The sequence below is a fragment of the Cyanistes caeruleus genome, chromosome 11 (assembly GCF_971803275.1).
Source record: "Cyanistes caeruleus chromosome 11, bCyaCae1.hap1.1, whole genome shotgun sequence".
NCBI lineage: Eukaryota > Metazoa > Chordata > Aves > Passeriformes > Paridae > Cyanistes > Cyanistes caeruleus.
The window spans coordinates 8,333,908-8,356,179 of NC_141711.1; the positions used below are offsets into that span (position 1 = coordinate 8,333,908).

At 42.3% G+C, this 22,272-nt stretch overlaps 1 protein-coding gene across 9 annotated transcripts in view; it reads left to right on the forward strand.

Annotated features, from left to right (window-relative positions):
* FHIT (fragile histidine triad diadenosine triphosphatase) overlaps positions 1-22,272 on the forward strand; it is a 532,732-nt gene that overhangs the window by 441,022 nt on the left and 69,438 nt on the right. For 8 of the 9 annotated variants that reach the window (XM_086846072.1, XM_023935215.2, XM_086846073.1 and 5 more), the window contains one exon: positions 7,602-7,670. The exons of the other annotated variant lie outside the window; for it this stretch is intronic. In XM_086846072.1, coding sequence (XP_086702198.1) covers positions 7,602-7,670 — 69 coding nt within the window. The remainder of the gene's footprint in view (positions 1-7,601; positions 7,671-22,272) is intronic. 9 annotated transcript variants of the gene reach the window in all.

Genomic DNA, 22,272 nt, shown 5'->3' on the forward strand with positions numbered 1-22,272 from the left:
TAATATTTCACACAATTTTACTTTGTAAAATATTCCTAAAGGGAGGCTTAAGCAATAATGCACAGATTATGGAAATGACTCTCATTAAATATAGGCAGAGACTTCAGCAAAGCCATGAACTGCTTCGAAACATGTAACCCCCATTAGGAGCTTCATTTAAATGTTTATTCACGAGCAGTAAATGTTTATTATAGAACATTTTATTGAAACATAAATTAAAGAACCCTAATTATACATATCACAAGTGTTCAAACAATATACATTTATCAAGACTTAGCTAAAGATCAGAGGTGAGGGGAAATGCAGTTGTGCTTTCATTTACATCTCAGCAACACCAAATTTGCACAAAAATACCTGGGCAAAGTGACCCTGATGGAAAGCAAAGGCACAGGGCCTAATGGCAGGTGCTCTGCAGCTATCCCTGAGCACGTGCCACCTTCCAAAGTAACTTCAGAGGCACCTTCACTGCTCATTCCCACCCGTGAAAAAGGGCTGGGGACTGCCAGGGTTTGGGGTTGTTTCTGCAGAATGATGGTTGCTGCTCCTGCAGGTCTGCCCATCCTTGCCTGTGAGTGCTCTAGAGGGGATGGACGATGAATAATGGCAGGTGATGGTCCTTGGCCTGTCCTTCCTTCCCCCATGCATGGACCCTCATTCCTGCAGACCAGCTTGGAGGTCAGGAAATACAAGTTCAAAGAATCAACCAACCTTCATTTCCAATTAGTTTATTCATTTGCTGCCTTTCAGAGGATCTCTTAAGAGATGTTCAAGAGATGTACATTCGGATCACCACTTCCAACAAACAGGCTTGTTACCCTTAGGATTGTGCCAGTTCTCTTGGGTTTGGAGGGGAGGGGTTGGCACTTGTCTTGCAAATGCTAAGCTGCCTTCAGCTGCTAAAGTTCTAACTACAGATATCAAGTGGGTTAAAAAAAATCTTTCTGTGCTTGTTTCCATGAGGTCTACATCCCTTTTCTAGCTCACCCACAGCTCATTTCTTTAAACTTCATAGCAGTTGACATATGCATTATTTATTGAGAATGCTGAATCTGCACATTGCTGAATCTACATGTTTAAAGATGTACTCTGCTGCAAGTCCTCCACTCTGATACATTTGCAAATTCTCTTCATTTTGTTGCTTTCCAAAGTACCTGTGCTGAGCAAGTATCTTGATACTTACTCTTCCAGAGGCAAATCTATGGCGTAAGTGTTGGTAGGGATCATTGCAAAGCTCTATTTTTCCTCCTAAGGGTGTGTGGGATGCAGATTTACACAAGTGTCAAAGGACCCTCACACACCAGCTTGGCAGGGCATGGACAGCCTGTGTGAGCTTCTCTCCCAAGGCTTGTTCCAGCTTCTTGTTTTCTTTCTTTGCAGTCTCTTTCTGCACATTTTTGATTCACAAAATTTTGACCACTGCCTTCATTCTATCAATAACTTCAACCCTCCCTATTTTCCAGTGGCTCTTCTTCATGCTCACATCTGTCTCTGCTGTTTCCTGTGCTGCTGCCCTGGGCCTTCTGAGACAGACGTGGATTTCCCTTGCATCAATCTGTTTCCCTGCACATCCTCCTCTCCAGCCTGCCAGTCTGTGCCACTCCTCCCCATCTGCATCACGTCCTTATGCTCCTCACGACAGCAGAAAAGCAAACCTCAATTTTGTGTTTTAATAAACCAGAGCCAAAGGTGCTACAAGAGTGGGTCAGGCCATGCAGCCTCCCTGGATCTGCAGCAATCCTCACCCCCAGCACAGCAGAGCATCTGTGCAGCCTCGTGCACAAGGCTTTGGTAAAGCTGGAAAAGAAAGTGCTGATTCCTAGAAATGGGGCAGTTTTGTAGGGAAGGAATGGTTTCAAGCAATGTCCTGTCATGTTTTATTATTTTGTAACAATTAGCTCCTTTAAAGTGATTTGTCTTTGACTAATTTATAAATCCTGAAATGGGGCGAAAAAATGGGGGAAAAAAAATTCTGGCGATAATTTTGAAGGCTGTGAAAACTGATTGTTTTAACTGTCCAAAACTCTTTTCCTAATGTTGGATAGGACTTTTAAAAAATTTTAAAATATATTTTTCCATCTCAAACCAATTCAAAACTTGGAAAAATATCAAGAACTCACTGAATAGAAGCTGTTTTCTCACGAAGATGTCTTTGCCAGGACTTGTAGGTCAAAGGCCCTGGAAGTGGGCTTTCAGTGCCTAGAAAGAGCAGCTGGGCCAGGTGTGCCTGTGGCTGGTGGCACACTGGATTTTCAGGGGCAGCAGAGGGAGTGCTTTCTGCTAATGAGCTGTGGATATACAGGCAGGGCTTTCCATGGAATAACTTTGTAACAGGGACAATTGAGCAGTTAATCAAGAATAGCAAACAAGGGCTCCATGGAAGCCCCGTTTACAGAGAGGACAAAATTGCCCTATTTTTCATGTGGCTATCTCTGTATTATGGTTGATTTTCTTTATCACCCTAACAGTCTTACTTGGAGAGTGGTTATTAGTTTGAAATTTCTACAGTTAATTTGGTAGTTTAGAAGAAGCATTATCACAGCTTCCCATGGGAAGCCCCTGTCTCCATAATGGACAGGGCACTTTGCAGCGACTGAGGTCTTATCTGAAAACCACCATCCCTTTTCCCAGTGAACTGGCTGGTGAGTGTCTCCTGGCCAGCTGGTCTTGCTGCCTGGAGCTGCTGATTCCTTTCCTGCCCTTCCTCCTGCCTGGCCATAACCACAACAGTTCATGGCTTTTCCTGTCCCGCTGCACCACGAGACCGTGGAAAGCCACGACTGCCAAGCTTTGACTGTAGAAAGAATGAAAAGTAACAAGAGAAAGGATTAAACTGATGAAAGGCATCTGGGTTTGCTGCATGAAGGCACAGCTCAGTGATGTTCTGCTTTTGCAGATGTGGGGGGAACAGCCCCTCCTCTCACAACATTTTGGCAGCCCCCCCCTCCCCCATCTTCAGGGTTGTGTGACCCTTTGCCAGCTTTTATGTATTCCTGCTGTAAGAACATTTATTGCCAATAGGCCCTGGGTGCTGAGCAGCTCACGAAAGGACTATTATCTCCCTTTCAGCTGGAAGCTGAGCTTTGTTGCTCTGCTAACCACGACAGCAGCCAAGTGAACACAACAAAGTGTCCATGAATTATTGCAGGCAACGCCCATGTCCTCCCCAGTGGTGTGTGGCAGGGTCATCTGCTCTTCACTATTCTGGTCTACCTGGGAAATCTCTTTCAGTGTCTAATTTTGTCTAGTGTTTTCACTTTAAATCCAGTGCAGTGGTGACACGTTGGTTATTTGACCATAATTCAGTATATAAAACCAGCTGTAACCAGGAGCATTGCCTTCTGCATGGCCTTGAGTGCTGGAGTAAAACTCACCTGATCTGAATGCTTGTTTCTCCAACAACACATGCTCCAGGTCTTTTGGCTGAGACAGTCAGGGCATTTTCCAACCCTGGTTCACTGGAGAGCAGCTTCAGTTGTGTAATCCCACAAATGCCTGTGATGCAGCCAGATTTTGGCACTGGTGGGATGAGCGTGCTCCAGAGTGCCCATGGCCAGCCCTGTGCTCCCACAGTCCTGACTGGAATGCCATGGAGCTCATCAGAGCATCCTCTTGCTGCAGTGGGAGGCCAGAGGCATCACACCCTGGCTCTGGCTCATTAGTTCCTGTGGCACTAGAGATTTGTTCCTTTCCAGTACATTTCCTAATGCTCCTGTCATTCTGGGTATAAAGGTCTTGAAAAACTTCTCTTATGAGTGATTCTGCATCACCTGATAATTCTCACCATTAGGAGTTCCTCAAACTGAGATTTTATTTACAGTGCAAAGCAGAGGGAGCTGCAGTCCCTACCCTAGAAAACTGTCAGTCTAGTAATTTTAATTTTGAAAGTCCTATAAAATCCAGCTGCCTCAGCCTCCTTCCAGCTACTGCTGTTCCAGATATCCCTGACTGGAAATCTTGCCCCCAATGTCAGAAGCAGCTAGCAGGGCTCAGGTACCTTTAACTCACACAGTGCCCCCACTTGGGGACTTCACACCCAGCGTGTCACTGTCCTGCTCCCTCCATCAGTGCCTGACGAGCAGGGAACGGAGCTGAGCAATGCAAGCCTGTGCCTGCATTTTTCTACCCTGGTCTGGGTGATATTGATTGGTCCTTTAATGTAAATGTCTTGGTTGTTGTGTGTTGCTTTCCTTGCTTATTAATCAAAATAATGCAAAATGAGAGGAAAGAAATTTTTAGGAAAAAAATTAAATACCATCAACAGTGATTGAATGGAGTCTGCTGGAATGTGATGGGACTGTCTGCCACCCACCAGGCATGAGGATCCCCATCATAACCGGGGAAAAACAACTGAAATGCTTTATTTTGACAATTTTGGTCAATAGTTAGATGTTTTCTGTTGAAGCAGTGTTTTGATTTGCCTAAATCTATTTGTTTGGTTAAAAAAATAATAGCATCCCAGTGTTTTGTTTGCATCTGACATATTTCTGTCAATTGCAAATGGTTTTTTTGATGTGTGGGTTTTTGTTTTGCTCGGAAAACAAATGGAAGGAAACAACTTTAATTTGTGGGCACCTTAAAGTTATTTTTGCTACTGCCATTTAGGCAGACCTCCCTATAGCCAGCAGTGGATGCAAAACACTGAGACATAAACAAAACATCCGGGATGTGAATATTCCCACTGAAACAATTCACAGGTTGGAAATTGAGCTGGTGCTTAAGTGCCGTGGTGGATTGAGGCTTTAGCAGTAACTAACAGTACTAAGGAGTAAAAATGATCAATTAAAGATCTCCTAATGAATCAAAGTATTAGCTGCTCTGAGCTGAGAAGGCCAGGAGCTGAAAGGGGGATTAGAGACAATGTGAAATCTCCCTGTTTGGTGTTTCTGACTACCTGGTAGCCACAGCTCTGCATTGCTTGTATTTCTTGGTGAAACTGAAGAGAAGGGAAAACGTGAGACACTGTTGCTGATCTGTTTTTTTTTCTGTTATGCAAACAGAATACAGATATTTATTTCCTTTCCATACACAGAGTTAAAAAAAGAAACCAAACCAAACGAAAAAAGGGATGACTGGAAAAAATTACTCTCATTGAAATTGATTGTTGTTACCTCAAACCTTGGGAATATTCATTTGTTTTGTGATACAGCTGATGGATTTTGCTATGCAGCCTGGCAGTGTGAGAGGACATAATGCATGTAGTAAGGGTGACTAACCCCTGAGAACATCCCCAGCAATGCCAAGTGGCCCATATGCTGCCATAAACACTTTTTCTTCTTTTTTTTTTCCCCACACTGATCATAAGAGCCCATTTTGGATAGAAGATCACATTAGGCTCATTCATTACCTGCTGTGATGGTCTGTGCATCTGCAGTGCAGCATCTCTGCACTGAGCTTTGGACTACACCCCTGCGTGTTTTCTGATATTCCAAATTGGCTGTCATGCGTGTACAGATCTTCTCCTGTGCGTCCTGGAGCATTCTGCACAGAGGTGAAAATTACTCTTAAAGGTGGCTAAACTTCTGGGGAATATGGCTGTTGATAGCTGATGTTAGATTTTATATATATAGTCAAGCGAAATTCCTGAAAATTGATACTTGTAGCAAAACTATCATTCCTTGTAGCTGAAGAGAAGGAAACTGACTGGCAGATGAACTGACTCTATTCTTATTAATAAATTTAAAATCTAATGAGAACAACAGGTGTCAGACAGTAGTGAAATTTTACAGTATCCCTGCAAACTTTAATCTACACTTCTATTTTTCTTGAAAGCCTGTCCAAAAGTGAAATTTCAGGCCTAGGGCTACTGAAGACTGTCTTTAAAGTTGCTTTGTGATTTTGAGCAATACATCATACGAGCTGTGATGTTCGGATGATACATTGCACTAATACATCACAGGAGCACTTTTGCTCTTATGATATATTAGTATAATACACTATCAGAACACTATCACTGATATATTACTCAAAAACACAGTTGTGCACCCTCAAGATTCACCCTTATCTCTAGTCTGAATACACTGAAAGCTGTGGATAATGATAAGAATAAGAAATCACATATATTCAGTTTCTCTAGGGTAAAGCTGAGGAAAAAAAATAGTGTGGTATTCGGAATATTTCATTAACTGAAACATTCTTGTGTTTTCATTTTATTCACTGAGCAAATGATATTATGGATAGAAGCTAACGCAATATAGGTGTGTTTGAATTTTCTTACAAATAGCCTAAGAAAACCTTTTATTTCATATTTCATTATAGACTTAAGCCATGTTTTGAGAATGTTTCAATGAGGTGCAGGAGTTTCAGCTGATTTCTACCTCATCAAATTGAATCAGGTGCAAACTATCTAAATTCTATGGAAACCATTTGGTGCTGTTTCTGATGCAGTCATTTTCTTTTTTTAAAAAAGGATTTATGCACCATCTAAAAAGATCTGAAAATGCATAAATGAGATCTATCACTCAGATTATTTTCTGCCTCTCCTCACCGAGGTGTTGGGGTTTTTTTCCCCTGAAGAATTATTCTCTGTTGTTGTTTTTCTTTACTCAAGAGTGAAAGACAAAGGGAGAAAGAGAACTAGAGAAAAGAATGTTTTGCAATGTTAGTAGCTGTACTTACTGCAGAAAAGTATTTTTCCCAGTAGAGTTTAGGTCTTGAGGATCTTGCATTACCCTTCCTTTATGGAAGGAAGAGAGTGTCAGGAAAAAAAAAGTTAGTAGTAATAACACAACATTAAGGTGCCAAGTCATGTATTTGTGTTCTTGCCCATAGTTCTGTTTGCTTTCCCCAGATCACATCAGCACTTTTGATGAAAACTCATCATTTACCTCCTTCCCAACTGGGTAACCCAAAGCTGCCTGTGCAGCTCAGTGCTCAGCTCTGCTAGCCCGTGGGCAATGGCCCTGTGCCAGAGGGGCACGCTTCAGGCTGTGCCAAACTGGGCTCCTAATCCTTGTGCCTCACAGGTTTTGGGACCCCTGGCACTCTGTCCCTGCAGGTGTGTCCCCAGCACGAGTCCTGTGCCCCCACAGGCCTCAGCTTGTTGTATTTGGGCTACAGCCCCCAGGGAGGAAAGGAAGCATTAAAGTATTTTTAAACTTGTGAGAGGCATTGTCCTCTTCTGTCAGCCTTTCCACCCACGTGCTGTCCTGGTGTGGCAGCAGCTCCTGTGTCCCCAGACAGGGAGCCCTGAGCTCAGGCTGCCCACACGGGCTCTCCACCACATCCCATCTCCAGCACCTTCTTATTCCCCTCTATTCCAAAGACACAACACTCAGCTCCAAGGGACATTGTTATTTCAAAGCTGAGGCTAAATATGCCTCTGACTGACAACTATGAATAATTCCACAGAGCCCCTAAACTTCCAGGCATTTCACTCTGAAGCTCATATAATACACCAGGGCTGCTCTCTCATGTCTTTCATCTTTTATATTCTCCAAAGGGTTGAGATACAGTTATGGCACAGGTTAATGTATTTTCCTCTGAAAATAATGCTGTGGGAGCCTGTGCTCACGGTTACCTGTGTGTGTTAAGAGTAATGCTGACAGTTCAGAAAAGAAAGTCGTGAACTTGATTATCACCATTATTTTGTTTCACGTTCTCAGCATGTTCATGTCCATGTGCTGCCAAGGAGGGCTGGAGACTTTAGCAGGAATGATGATGTCTACGAGGAGGTAAGAGTTACACTCCATTTCTTCTTCAGAGTTGGTTTTGCTGTTAGTAAATTGCCTTAATAATCCAGGCCCTCCCATGGGTGGAGGGATGGGATCTCTGAATTTTCATTGCTTGCAAAGATCCTTTGACATCACCAAGATCTATACTGGGATTTCCTTGTGAGCTCCCTCTCTGAGGGAGGATACAGCTGACACCTTTGGTACTTTGGTCTGTCACTGCACACAGGCTGCATCTCTACAAAGAGTTGTGTTCTCTTATTTTGAGGGCACAGGGAAAAAGGGCGACCACATGGTCAGCCTGGCATGCAGGGAGGGTGTCCTGTGCCAGCTGCTCGCCTGGGGTGCCAAACCTCCCCCTTCCAACCAGAGAAAACACAGGCAGCTTGTTACAACTCAGTCACAAATTGCCTTCTGGCCTGATTTTTGTAGGGCTCTGCTCAGCTCTGGACAAATCACACCGTAGCCCCAAAGATGGAAATTAAAGAGCAGCTCTGCATATACATGGAATATCTGCATGTGTGCAGATTGTGCAGCAGAGCTTGGCTCATGAGCTGTTCCAGTGTGACTGAATCACTGGCTTTTGTTTAAATGAACAATTGTACTGGCATTAACAAAAAGTTTTCCCCAGTTTGACAGCTGTCACAATGGTTCTATGAAAAATTCCCACTATTGTTAAATTTACGGCTTGTTCTTCGTGGGTTTGGTAGGATCCTCTATCTGAAATATGACATCTCCTTCTCTTTCTGAAAGTAATTAATATAAACTTGTTCAGTGCTACTGCAATACCATCTGCTTGAAAGAGACATCATGACATTTTCTGCTTTTGTATTTTTTCTTTTGTGATATCTACATGACAAGTCCCCACTCACAAAAAAAAAAAAATTGATGGTGTGTTTTAAAGTTTTTCAATTACTTAAATATGCAAAACTGGAGAAGAAAGCATATTACTGACAAGTTAATATGAAGTGTAGTGCCTGAAAACCCCACTAATAGGGTAAAACCTTAATGAGACTGCTGAGCAGGAAGATCCAGTGAAATAAATGATGGCAATCTTTGCTGGTGTGGTGGTTAAAGCAGTTGAATGAGACAAAAGTTAACACCAAAAGGGTTGTCAGGAGCTGGAAACGGCTGTTCAGGGAGGTGATGGAGTCGCCATCCCTGCAGGTATTGAAAAGATGTGAAGATGGGGCTCTCAGGGCCGTGGGGTAGTGATGGGCTTGGCAGTGCTGGGTTAATGGTTGGACTCAGTGTTTTCCACCTAAATGATTGTGTGGGTCTGTGATCTTTTCCTTTTCACATGTGTTAAGGGGTTCTGGATGCTGCATCAACACATCAAATCTCTTTCTGTTTCTTTCATATTTACAATTCCATTTACTTCTTTTTTCACGCAATTATTTCTCCCTTGTTGTAGCTAAACAGAAACAGTCAAAGCTCTTATGAACTAGAACATGTGGTTACTGTTGTTAGATGCCAAAGGGTGGCAAATTGGGGAAGAATTTCTTTTTTATTTTGTCATTTCCAATTATAGCAATTGTAGGTGTTGCTTTTAGCAAACAGGAAGCATAAATATTTAGACATAGATGTGATAAATTATCTTTTAGCAGAAGAACGTATAGCCTCAGAGTCTAACCAGCTATTCTTGAACACCACAGAGCTAACACACTTTTGTACAGACTGTAGCTGAAGGAAGATTTAATTTTTCTTAGGATGCCAGGGAAACAAAAATATATTTCCTACTATAAAAAGTTTGGTGCCGAGTTCTATCACTGTCTGGATTGAGGATGGAGGGACTTAAGCAATTTGCTATCATAAGTGAATAAAGCTATTTTGAAAAATGAAAAAGGGACAAATTATTGAAAATGCAGCTGACTTTGGAAATAATTTGGAACTTATGTCAGTACAGCAAAAACATTTTGATATAATGCATCTCTGTGTGATGTCAGCAAGTCATATCCTTTTGACAAGGAGATACTTTAAAAGATTTAAGAAGATATGTAGATCATAGTGGGGAAACAGGCTGGAAATCGACGAGGGATAAAGTACCATTAGGTGAGATGTGGGTGCTGGAGAGAGCTTTAAATCTATTTTTCTTGAAATTTGTACTTTAAAAATCCAAATCCTGCTCATAAACGACACTTCATTTCCATGTATTTGAGTGATAGATGGAGTTGTAGTTTAGGCAGCAAAGACCACCTTCCAAAATAATCCAAATGATCTTTTCCTTTCTAAAATGTGACATGGAGGCTGCTCAGGCTCCCTCAAACAGTCTGTGCAATTGTAAAGCACGCCTAGGATAAATTGTGCATATTGCAGTGCCTGGTTTAACTACCACAGTTAAAGGTTTAACAGCAATTGGGAGCAATTTTCACAGGCTCCAGGTCTCAGCTCTGGCTCAACATGTCCTTTGCAAACCCCTTTCTATCTGTAAATGCCTTTGAGCTCTCCAAGCTCTGCAGTTGTCATCTGTATATGCTCAGCAGATTGCTGATAAATCCCACTGCTCTCAGTGTCTGACAGTGGAAGGAATGCCCAGATGCTGAGACATCAGTCCTCTTGGAGACTTATGGAGTCGAGACAGCCAGAAAGTGCTTGCAGTCCTTCACTGTGTGCTTAATTTCTCCCATTCAGTTTTGGAATGACCACTCATCTCATGGAAAAGTCAGAAGAAAGCGTATCAGGTTGTTCTCTGCTTAGTCTGTTTTTGTCTGGGCTCTGAGATCTTCAGGCTTTTGGCTATGAAGCTCTGACACAGCCCTGTCTAAAGCAGCTCTTATGTGTAAAGAGTATAATTAAAGGTAAGGTGTTTCTTAGCACTTGTCTTTTAATCAGGTATCTGATGGACACAAATGCCTGCTGATTTCTGGATATATTTTTAGAACTGTAGTAGTGGAAAATTAATTGTAGAAGGAATAAAAGAGGGGCTGACACTTATTTCACAGCACCTTTTCTAAGGCATTCCTTGGTAGAATGTGTCACTTAATATTTTAGGTTCTTTCACCTCAGTGCATATGAAAGAAGTCACTGTGTGATTTTTCCAAGATACAAAGAGAATCGCTAATAGTAAAAAACAGTCTGCATGTAATATTTTAGATGTATTTCTTCTGCATCTTTGCAGAGCTATTTCTTGGAAGGATATTTCCTGGGAAGTGTTAGTTATCCACTCTCTGGGCTCACTGTAGTGGAAAGCTAAAGCTATAGTTTATCAGTTCTTACATTTATCTGCAATTATTTGAAGCCTAATCCTGCAAGTGTGCACATGCCAAAGTTAAATTGGTCTTACAGGTTTTTTTATAGGATCAGGGCCTACATCTTTTGCTAGATTACTTTTCTCATCTTCATCTTGAGTAGTTCTTATTCATTGATTCCCTTTATTTCTTGGACAGCAGAACAATAGCAGCTAAATATTAGGAAAACTTTACATTAGAATAACTCTTTATATCACTGTGTTTTCTGTTTGGTTTGAAAGAGATTGTATTTCAGATTTATTAATCAAGGAACTTAAAAGCCTCTTATCAAGTAGTTGCTTGCTTTGAAGTAGATGAGTTCTTTGCTATTATAAGTCACAGTGACTGATAAGAACTTGGTCTGAATGAACATCTTTACTGTAGAACAGCCCCCTGTGTTGTTGCAGTCAGCACAAGTACTGCAGTTGTTGGAGGTCATCGTGTCCAAGATATTCAAGAACATTATCCTGAAAAGTCTCAGCACTTCCAGGCATCTGTGTACAGCCCTCATTCAGTGGGTGTTTGAAAAGTCCATAGCACAGCCTGTCCCTGGTCTCCACTGAGTGGTTAGCCATTACTGCAATATAAATACCATTCATCATCCTTTGGGTTGGCAGGTAATAGCTGTACTGGGCCAGAGACGATGAGGCTTTCTCAGAAAGGAAGACTCAATCTAAACTCCACACTCCTGTTATGAGTGCTGACCTCAATAAGTTAATTTTGAGGCTGACAGACTTGGATGGGTAAGGGCAGCCTGGCCTCTCAGTGAAACCCTGAGCATCCCTGAGCATGCTGAGATGAGTTTTGTGGTGCACACCCCTGCTGCTCCCCAAACTCTGTGTTTCACTTGGTGCCTGCAGCCTCCTGTAACAGATGCAGCTGTCACAGTGATGCACATCCAGGGCTGTGCATGCAGGGCAAGGAGTGCCCAGCTCCTCACCAGCCTGGCTCTCATGCCCACCTCATCTCACTGCCTGTTTGCAGGTCCCAGCCTGGGCTGGAGAGCACTGGGAAAGGGGAAAGGGTGAAAGAGAGAGGTTAATCCAAACCTCTGTGTCTCCATCCTCCTCTACCTGCCAGACCTGCATCATGGATCTCTTGTAATGAACCTGAGTGAAACTTCCTGCTGTGAGTTCTTCAGTAATTTATGAGATTTTGTAAAAAGCCAGCAAAAGAATTCGCTTCATGCTATCCTCCTTCCCCTCTGGCATTCAGGCAAGCAGAGAGAGAGTCACTTAGGAAAAGATACTTTGACTTAGTGATCTCATTCAGCACGTTATGTTAAATCATTTCAGCAAGAATACCTATTAGTAATCATTTCCAGTTCCAGGGAGGATGAAGGAGGCATTTTGGCATATGAGTCAAGAACCTGCTGGGCTGATTCTTCAGGCTGGCAAAACTGGGGAACTGTGGTGAATTCAGAAGTTTAGTCGAACAAGCCTGAAGTTTAATTCTCCCTGAAAGGCTTTGACTGTGACATGCCATCACTCCGACCTGCAGACAGCATCCTGCCTGCTGCTGGGCACTGAGCTTGGCAGAGGGCTGGAAACCTGCACAGCTGCACTGAAATGCTTAGGCTTAAAGGTAAGGTGTGAAGTAAAAAGATAAATAAGCCCTCATCCAGGTCCTGTGAGACAAAATGGAAAGATGCCCAACAGCTCCTGTGAGCATCAGATTGAACTATTCATGAAAATTAATGGCATGCAGAGCTAATAGGCTGTTCCTTGGCCTCAGAATGATATTGTACCTTCTGGGAACATATTGTAGCCTGCTGGGAGATCAGTCTGCTGCATCTGAACTCCCCTGGGGCCAGACCCTGCTCTCTCTACACCCTGCATGGTGAAACCTGCATGGTTAAACCCATAGAAAAGGACAGAAGCAGCACAGAATCTAAGTAGTTTTGTGGGGTGATTTTTAAAGCTCTGGTTTTCCCAGGTACAAGTTTATTTCCCAATCTCCTGATGCAGCAGCAAATAAATTCCTCCCAGTAGCCTTTGGATTTTACCCTGGTCTTGCCAATGTTGCTTTTCCTGACTGCAAACATCAGAGTTTCTCCCAGCCAAGGAGTATGAGCCTGTCCCAGTTGCTTCCTGAGTCTTGTGATTTTTTAGCAAATCCAGCAGGGCAGGGCAGATGAACTGTATGTGAATATTTCCACCTGAGAGGATTGCAGTAGAACCTAGAACTGTGCCAATAATTATGGTTTTGATGTTGTAGATGGATGGACAAAAAGTCCTTTTTAGTTAACCTGAAACAATTATATTTTTTTTCCCCATCAAATGAATTTCTTTTGTTTTAAAAAGGTAATTTATTTTCTGGACCATAATATTTTGTCCAATTAGGATTGAAAACCCCCTGGTTGATGCTGGCATGCTCTGCAAGCTTTTTCCATGCCTACATGAAGCAAAGCTGACAAATTTGTCAGTAAAGCCCAGTAGCAATACTGGGAGACATCCTATGGTCACATTTGTCTCCCTAGATGAAAACCCCACTGTTTGTGGTATTTTCAGGCCTTCCCAACCCTGTGAGATATTTCTTAATTTGACACCTGAAATCTCTGAGACCTTCCTCTATGCTGTCTGTGTTGCTGTACTTATTTTAAGATAGCAGGGTATCATAATCTGACCTGATTAAGAGTGATTTCATTCATTGTAATATCTCCCACAGGCTCTAGAGAAATGGAAACAGCTCAGCATAGAAAGGAATTAGAAGTGGTTGAAGGTTTCCCATTAAGGCAGCCATTCCTCATGATCACACACGTGCCCTTTACACCTAGGCTTTGTCTGGAAGGCAATGTACATTTGGCATTTTGCATACCATGGATAAGCCTCATTGCCCTCTACTCTGGCTGTCTCTCTGCATTCCATCACTGCTCTTGATGCTTCATACCCTTTCCTGCCTCAGGGATTTTACAATCATTGTCCTCCCAGGTTAAAAGATACTGGCTGCCAGGAACCACTTACATTTCATCTATAATATAGCACATGTAAATTTTTGTGACCACTGCAAAGGATCTCTTGGCTCCTTGTGTAGGATGTTTATTGTGTTTAGCCCATGGAGTATTTGCTCTTTTGTGTCCTTGATGGTGGTTCATTGGCAAGTTCTTCGTGAAAAAGAGCCTCCAAACAAGGACAACTGGCTGATGAGAAGATTAAAGTGAACGTGGTCTTTGAGGCTGCTCATGCTGTCAGTGCTTGGACTTGCTCAGATGCTTCCTGTGTATTCCCAGTCCAGAGGTAAAACTGTCTTCAGATCTCTGCTTATCCTTTGAGGCACTGTAAGTTGAATTCATGTTGGTGGGGAGAACATGCCCCATTAGTATCCTACATACTCAGCTGTTTGGAATTGATGATATGGAGAGCAAACAAACCTATCAGGGAGCTGCCATTTTCTAAAGAGAGATTTTTCTTTGCCAAATTAAAACACTGCCTTAAACTTCAAACGAAATGCTCCCCTGTTCTCTTTAAGGTTCAGGATATTGGAGCAGGTAGTTGGTAAGCACAAACCAAATCACACTGAAATCCAGAGCAGACCTGGCAAGGGATTAAGGCCATGTGAGAATAGAAGGTGTTGATAAAATGAGGATAGAAAGAGGGTGGGGGTTATCTTTTGTTGCAATGCTTTTGCCAGGAAAGCAATGCAAATTAACCACAGACCTGTTGCCATACCAGGGGCAAAAAAAGTGTTATTTCAGTTTCAGAAAGGAAATTTTAATAATACATTGCAGCAGAGTGAGAATTTAGTTTAACAGAGTGTTAGCACAATTGTGCCCAATTTGGTTTTATTTAAATACATTAAGCACCATTGTTTCTTTTCCGTGTTAAGGATTGACTTTGGTGCTAGGTTGCAGCAGTTTTGTGTAATTGCTTTAATCCTTGGCCTTAAGAAAATGAATACTTTAAATTTACACTTGTTAAGTACACTGCTAATGAAGAACAGGCTTTAGCAATCTTTGGTGGCCCCAGACTATATGTAAAAAAAAAAAAAAAAGAGAAGGCAAAGAATAAAAATAAGAGAGAGGGAGAAGCTAATCACCAACCATTCTGTTAATGCTTATTTTAATCATCTTGCCTGCCCTTGCTGGCAGTCAGAGCCATTCGGCTGCAGAGGCAGGAGGCAGCGAGCGCCTCAAATGGCACTGATGTTGAGAATTGGGCCCAGGAGGACAATTTGACTTGTCAGTTTATATAGACATAAAGCTTCATTGTTGTGCACAGACACAACTGGCTTTTTAAAAGCCTATTTCCCTCCTGATGATGTGAGAATCTGCTCCCCTCTCTCCTACTGTTCTCCAGCCCTCAAATTTATTAGATAGCATTTGTAGGGCTGCTCAGTGTTTCTGTGGTGCCACAGGGGCAGGTGGGGTCCAGCAGTGCCCTGAGCAGACCACAGTGACCAAATGCCCAGCTTTGAACCAAAGGCACCTATAAGGGCTGGGGGAGTAAAGAACTGTGACTGCACACTGGGTGATGTCTCCTCAGAGAGTTTTAGCATACTGATATCCCTGATGGAATATTCTCTGTGGAGTTAAGTGTGTGTTTTAAAACACACAGGATGCTCAGAAGAGAGGAGCTAACAGCATTTCCCTGGGGAGCAGAAATGAAACATCTCCAAAATTCAATTAATTACCAGAAACGTATGATCTGTTTTCAAAACCAGCTCCTGCTGCTATTTTGCATGTGCAGGAAACTTTTCTCTTTCTAACAACTAAGAGTTGCAGCTAGCAAAGTGAGCCTACAACTTCTTTTGGCTGCCTGTCCTCCCTGTGCTGCAGGGAGCCCTAGAAAGGGTTTCAAGTAGCGCAGTGCAGCATTTTTCCCATTCCAGCTTTTGCATCCTGCAAATTGGAGAAAGTGACAACTGGTGCCCACATCGAGCAGTGACATTCACTGCTGCAAGGAAAAGAAAGCTTCAAAATCCTGCTTGGCTGAGTTACAGCCCAATTGCAGCTATCCAAGCACAGGTATTCCAAAAAACCAGGGAAAGAGGGAGGAAAGGTAGTCTTTGTCCCACTTTGCCCAGATAGCTGCAGCATTGTGTATGAGGCTGAAGAATCCCTTCCTGCATTTAAATGCAAAAATTGATCATAAGTTTGTCAGAAACATATAAACAAATCCAGCTGAACATTTGTGTTTCCCTTTTGCCTTTGTAAATTTCTTCTGTGTACTGGTATCTTGCTTCTAGGGGTTGTAATCTCCGTGGAAGTGGGAAGGTATAGCAATAAACAGTTTTAATGGGAGGCCTGTTTTAGAATTTCTCTTTTCCTTAAAAGATCACTTTTTCCTTTCTTTTTGTAAGGAAAAGGTCTATTTTCATTCATTACATGAGTGTCTTTGGAGGGGCAAATGCTCACAACTGCCTGGTCAATACAGCACGGGCTCTATGCAAGGTTCTGTTCAGCTGGAGCATGACTGGGAGCAATAATAGAGATTATCTCCTTAGGAGATCGACCCCTGCTCTCTTCCTGGATTTTTTTTCTCAGTAAAATAGTTGCATTTAATGCAGTTATGAGCAGACTGTAAGTGCTAACATACTTTCTTCCCATACCCCTGCCATTACCATGGCAGGCTTACTGAAGAAATAACAATACATAAAGCTACATAAACATTTAAGGTCTTCAGTATCTGCTGCCATTGGCACTTTCAGATTTTCTATTTGAAAATAATTTGATTTCACACTTTTTCATCTGAAGAGCCTGTTTTTTAAGACCTCAGAATATATATATGTATATATATATATATATATATATATATGTATATAAATGAAGTTTCCTCCTGCCTCTGTGAGTACATTAACTAAAAGTACTTGCAGGTTTGATGCAGAGAGGTGAAGGGACCTTGTGAAGTGGTGGAGTGAGTCAGGGCAAAACTGATTGTTTGTATCTGAGTGCAGATGCATCCATGAATCTCTGTGAACAAGCAGAAGGTGGATTGATCACCCATCTACAGCTACATGAAGTAATACAACATATGAAACCCTTGCTTCCCTATAGGAAAGTGTGGTCCTAAGGCAGCTGGTAGATATCCCAGGACATGCTGCCCAGTTTTGAGCAACGCTGAAAGCTGGAATGATTCTCAAGAACTTTGCTTCCATTTTTTTTCCCCCAGAAGAACAACACTACTGGAATTTTAAAAGTCAGATTGTCACCTGGTAGTGCACTGGCTTAATATCCAAGGCCTGTGAGCAGCAGGACTTGCTGCTCTCTGAAGGTGAACACCTCAGGTATTTTAACAAGAGGTGACGTGTTCACCCAGCTGTAGAAAAGGGGGTCTGTCTTCGCTGGTGTGGTGTCTCCAGGCAAATGCTTTGGGAAAAAGTAAGAAGAATGAACATATGTATGAAATGTCCCAGCTTTTTGTCTCCAGAAAGGCAGATTGAGGGAGTCCTTTGCCATCTTTTTCTGAAAAAAGATAAGCAAAACAGCCATTGACTTTCAAGAAGAGTCAGATGTTTAAATGCCTTAAAGACTTTTGAGAAGCCAGCCCTTTATCCTCTGCATTAGATTGCAGTGGCAATATTGACACTCAGTAGGATGTTATTGGCATGTGATTTTCTCTTTTCATCTTGCACAAGGGCAGGAGGCAGAATTGCCCTCTGCTGCTGCATGAGCAGAGGAGTTGTGGATTGATGTCTCAGCACTTCGTGTTTCTGGGTTGTTCTCGGGAACATGTGCAAGAGGGAAATAACAGTAGAAGGTTAGATAATGTGCTCCACTGACATCCTTTACTTTGCTTTTAAGAGTGATAAGCATAATGAAACTGAGAACAATCTGGTGTTTTTCCACCACTTTTAGCAACCTCTTGTCATTTTAAGCTGCTGATGTTTCTTCTCAGGTGCTACCTGGTGATCCTTTTTATGTGTTTATTACTGTTGCTTCTTCTCAAGAAATTAATTTGCCGAGAGTAAAGAAAGTTGCTCATTAGGGCAATGTAATTAAAGGAAAAGTAGACATCATGCCAAGTTCCGTTTTCTCTACAAAGCACCACCTTGGAGATTGCCTGAAACTCAATTACTCATTGCTATGCTTATTAGGGAGAACAATATGCTGAAATGATCCCTGCTTCTAATAACCTTGTTTTCTACATGTGAATCATGTTAATACTTTTTGCTTTAGTGCCTTAATCACCATGTGTAAAAGGGGTCTGTTTCTAGAGGGAGAATAGGGAAGGTGGGCACCTGGTGGGTGTTCTTTGAATTGCCATTCTCCATGGAGAGTTCCTTGTTTCACACTGGTCCACAATCATTTTGTGGCTTATTTGGTTTTTGTTTTTGTTTGGGTTTGTTTTTTTGTGGTTGTTGCAGTTGTTATTGTTTTCCTTTAATTACACGGAACAGCATTTATTAATAGATTACAACTTGATAACCAGATTTCCCCTGGTGAAATGAAAATGTTCATCCTCTGCCTTGCTCTGTCCCTTTGGGGGAAGGAGTGTTCAGTGTCTTTCATGTCTTGGTCCCTTCTTTCTTACCTCATGGCTTCACCAAGACAAATCATTTCTGCAACAGAAAGCTGACATTAGCACTTCCTAAATAGCCTTGTTCTGATCAGTCTGGTGCCCAGTTTTCTCCTTGATGAGCTCCCCTGATACCTTCCTGCTCTCCTCCCAATATGATATCTTCAGCTTCTGGGAACAGGCTGTTCCTATGGCCCCAAAAATCCTGTGTAGCCCTGCAGGTGTGTTAGAGGGAGCTGTAAGTACCAGTGTTCTGTCCAGGGCTTTGGAAGAGACCTGAAGCCATGAAGGAAATGTGATGTACTTCCATCCAGCCCACAACATAATTGCCCTCCTTAGCTTCATGCTCAAACCTTCTCTAAATGTGCAGGAAACCTTCATTGATAGGATATTGCATCAGAGCTGAAGGGCAGAAGTCTTAATCATGCTAGTAAGGACAGCCAAAATTGCTATGGGAATGTGGGGAAATTGTCTGAGGTTCAAGCTCTGTGGTGGCCAGGTTCATTTAAAATACCAGTAAGTTCCCCTGAAATTCTTTGTCAAAAATGCCACAAGCACTCATAAAATAGTTGTGTGCAAACTTCACTTTTGATCAAAATCATGGATGTAAGTGGCTGAATGTTGAAAATATCTAAGGGACAGAGAGGGAAGTAATTTGTTCCTAAGCAAAATAACATGTCTGGCAAAGCTTCACTCCCACAGTGGAAAAGAGCTGGAGAAATGTAAGGCTGTTCTCTCTTTGGTGCATGTCTCCATTCCTGGAATTGTTCAAAGCCACACTGGATGAAGCTTGGAACAGCCTCACCTAGTGGAAGGTACCTCTGCCCATGACAGAGGAGTTGGACTAGATGATTTTTAAGGTCCCTTCCAACCCAAACTGTTCGATGATTCAATGATAGGAAGAGGAGATTAGTTCAAGTACCACTAGCGTCTTATATACCATTTAAGACATGTATCATCATTACCAACTATGTCATATGAACACTAAGAAATCACTGTTCCTAAGAAATGCTGTGTGCTCATCTCAGAAGGAAATGCATGGCTGTGCAGTTAACCATTCGTTCTCCTTTCATGTCAGAATATTTCAGTCCTTTTATGCATAGAGCAAGCAGACATGATTGAAAAGGAAAGTCTTACCCTTTGATGTTTATTTGTTGCATTATCCACTTTTCATGGCTCTATTATTCCAGAATCCTATTGAGCCATTCATTGGCAAGTGGAAATTTCCATTGCAGTCAGTAGGGTATTTCTGCCTCTAAATCACTTGATTTGGCCCCTGATACTTAACTTGGGGCCAGATTATCAAAAGTGTTGAGCACCAGCTTTCTGAAGGCTTAGCACCTCCCACTGAGGACAGATTTTCAAACTGCTCTACACAGAGCAGCTCCTGTTGTGACCCTTTAAGGACAGATTTGCAAAAGAACTCAGCAGTTCCATTTCACCAAGGAGCTGAGTCCTTTCCAAAATCCGTCCAGCTTTGCTTAGTGCCAGGCTGGAAGATAAGGACTTTTGAAAATGTAGCTTTTAGCAGGCTCTCTGATGTGGAAAAATACTAAGTCCCAAACACTGGGAAGGACTTGAAACAAATGCTTGCAAAGAGAAAAACCTCCACGTTTCAAGATGTGCCAATTTTATTGACTGATAGAGGGGCTGAAAGAAAATGTTGGATCTGAACAGGTTTTCCCATAATTGCCCACTAGGAGGTTTCCTGCACATTCTCCTGCAGCAGCTGCCAGGCAGGATGCTGGGGCAGAGCACTGCTGTGCTGAGGCAGCACGGCAATTCCTGTGTTCTCAGAAATGCATTCACTTAGCAAAATGTGATTTGTAAGCAAAGTAGCACAAAGCAGCCATTATTCTTCTACCAATCTTTCTGGGGAATAAAATACACAAAAAAATACAACAAAACAAAACAAAGACTGATTTGAACCTTATAAAAATGGATTGAATTTTGCTTTTGAAATCTTAGACCCAGGATTCCCCTTGCATGCACTACACTGCCTTGTTTTCCAGAGAGCTTTTCCTGGTGTGGCTAGCAAGAAAAGTCTCCACAGAACAGTTTGTATAACCTTGGAAGCTTCTGGATTTCTAGGTGAGTGCTGGTTCTTCACCTGAAAGTTACTGTAGGCAGGTGGCAATGAAGGATGTGATGCAGTGAGGATATTTCAGTATCTAAAATTCAGGACTTGAGGCTTTAACCCTAGGCAGCACTTGAGCTCCCAGGAAGGTAGCTCTGTAAGATTTCTGTGTTTCAGAAAACTGAAGCTGCACACCTTGCATGTGTGTTCTGGAAGGTGGATGTTTCCCTCCGCCGTGGGAGAAGGCAAAGGAACGCTAAAGCCTCCACAGCCACTTTAGGACCTGGCACAGTCCAGTGCAAAACAGTTTGATTTTGGTCTCCTGTGCTGCAGGAGCCTTGGCACATACAGGTTTCAGCCCTCTGAGACCCCTTGTGAACCTAGAATGTGCTTTTCCTTTGCTTGTCCAGCCCTACTTCGACATAAAGTACTTTTTTAAATAGTGAAATAGATGTAAAAGAAATAAAGCAAAGGAGAAAGCACAGGCTTGCTAAAAGCCTTTACTGCTGTCACAGGACTGTGCAGCTTCTGTGATTATCCCCTGCCTTGTTCAGCAGTGTATAATTTAATGATTGCATCCAGGGCATGCTATTAACTTTCCTTTCTACTTCTGCGACCCCAAAGCTCATTAATTCTATTTACAATTCCCCACTTGACACGTGTGTATGTGTCTGGGGAGGGCAGTGGCTAAAGAAGTGTTATGCATTTCACATCCTTGCTTCGTCTGCCACATTATAGCAAATGGCAGTTGATTAGGTCTTTCTATAGATCATTACCAATTGTTTTTTACCTTGCAGATGCTGCTATCACGACAAATCTATCATATCCTAGAGATCCTATGCAGCTTGTTATTTCTGTGTGATTTATTACACTTGCGGTAGAAATGTTGTTAGCGAACATTGGGGAAGCAGTGAATATATTGAGAAATATCAATGTATCCTCATGTTCTGGCTTGCAGTGACAGTCAGTGATCCATCTCACTGACACTTACCTTGTTAACATTTTGATCAGATGGCAAATTTGTCATTTTTCCTGGTAACAAGTATAAGTTTGTACAAGAATTGCAGAAACATGGGGAAGATAAAGGGCCCCTCTCTAAGTTTTTCCCAATGTGATGTAATCAGTAATCTTTCTGGAAAATGAAATAATTACTCTGTGAAAAAGCTTAACCACAAGAAAATGTGCCAGTGTTAGAAAGCTCAGATTTCTCTTCATTTGAGGATTGAATGAGTTCTCTTTGCAGCCATTACTGACACATTGATTAACACACCAAACCAACATGAAATCATAGGATAGAACAAAGAGGTTTACAGTCAGATTTCCTCTCCGTGATTGCAGCAAGGGGCACAAAGATCTTGCAAGTAAAAGGGAAGGCATTATCTCTGGGAACAATGGAGTACAAAACACTACAAACACAACATTGAAAATTTCTTCTAATCCTCAGACTCAAAGCTGTTTCTCAGCTGGGCTGTCGGCTCCACAGCTCTCCCATTGCAAAGCGTGGGCATGAAAACTGTGCTCAAAACACAAGTGGGCTACACAGGGGGAAATTACAGCCCCTAATGAAACAGAGTCATCTCAAAGAGCCAGTGACTCATCTGACAGCCCACAAACTTGGGGAAGGGGGCAAGAAAAAGAGTGGGATGCTGCCTTTGGAGAAAGAGCTGTTTGCCATCTCTGTGCACGGCGTTAATAAGGGCTGGTCCGTGCAAGGGAATGAACGTGGCAGTGCTGACACAAAATCATAGAATCAAATAATCATTTAGGCTGGAAAAGACTTCCAAGATCATCAAATCCAGCCATGAAGCCAGCATTGCCAAGCCAGCACTAAACCATGTCCCTGAGTG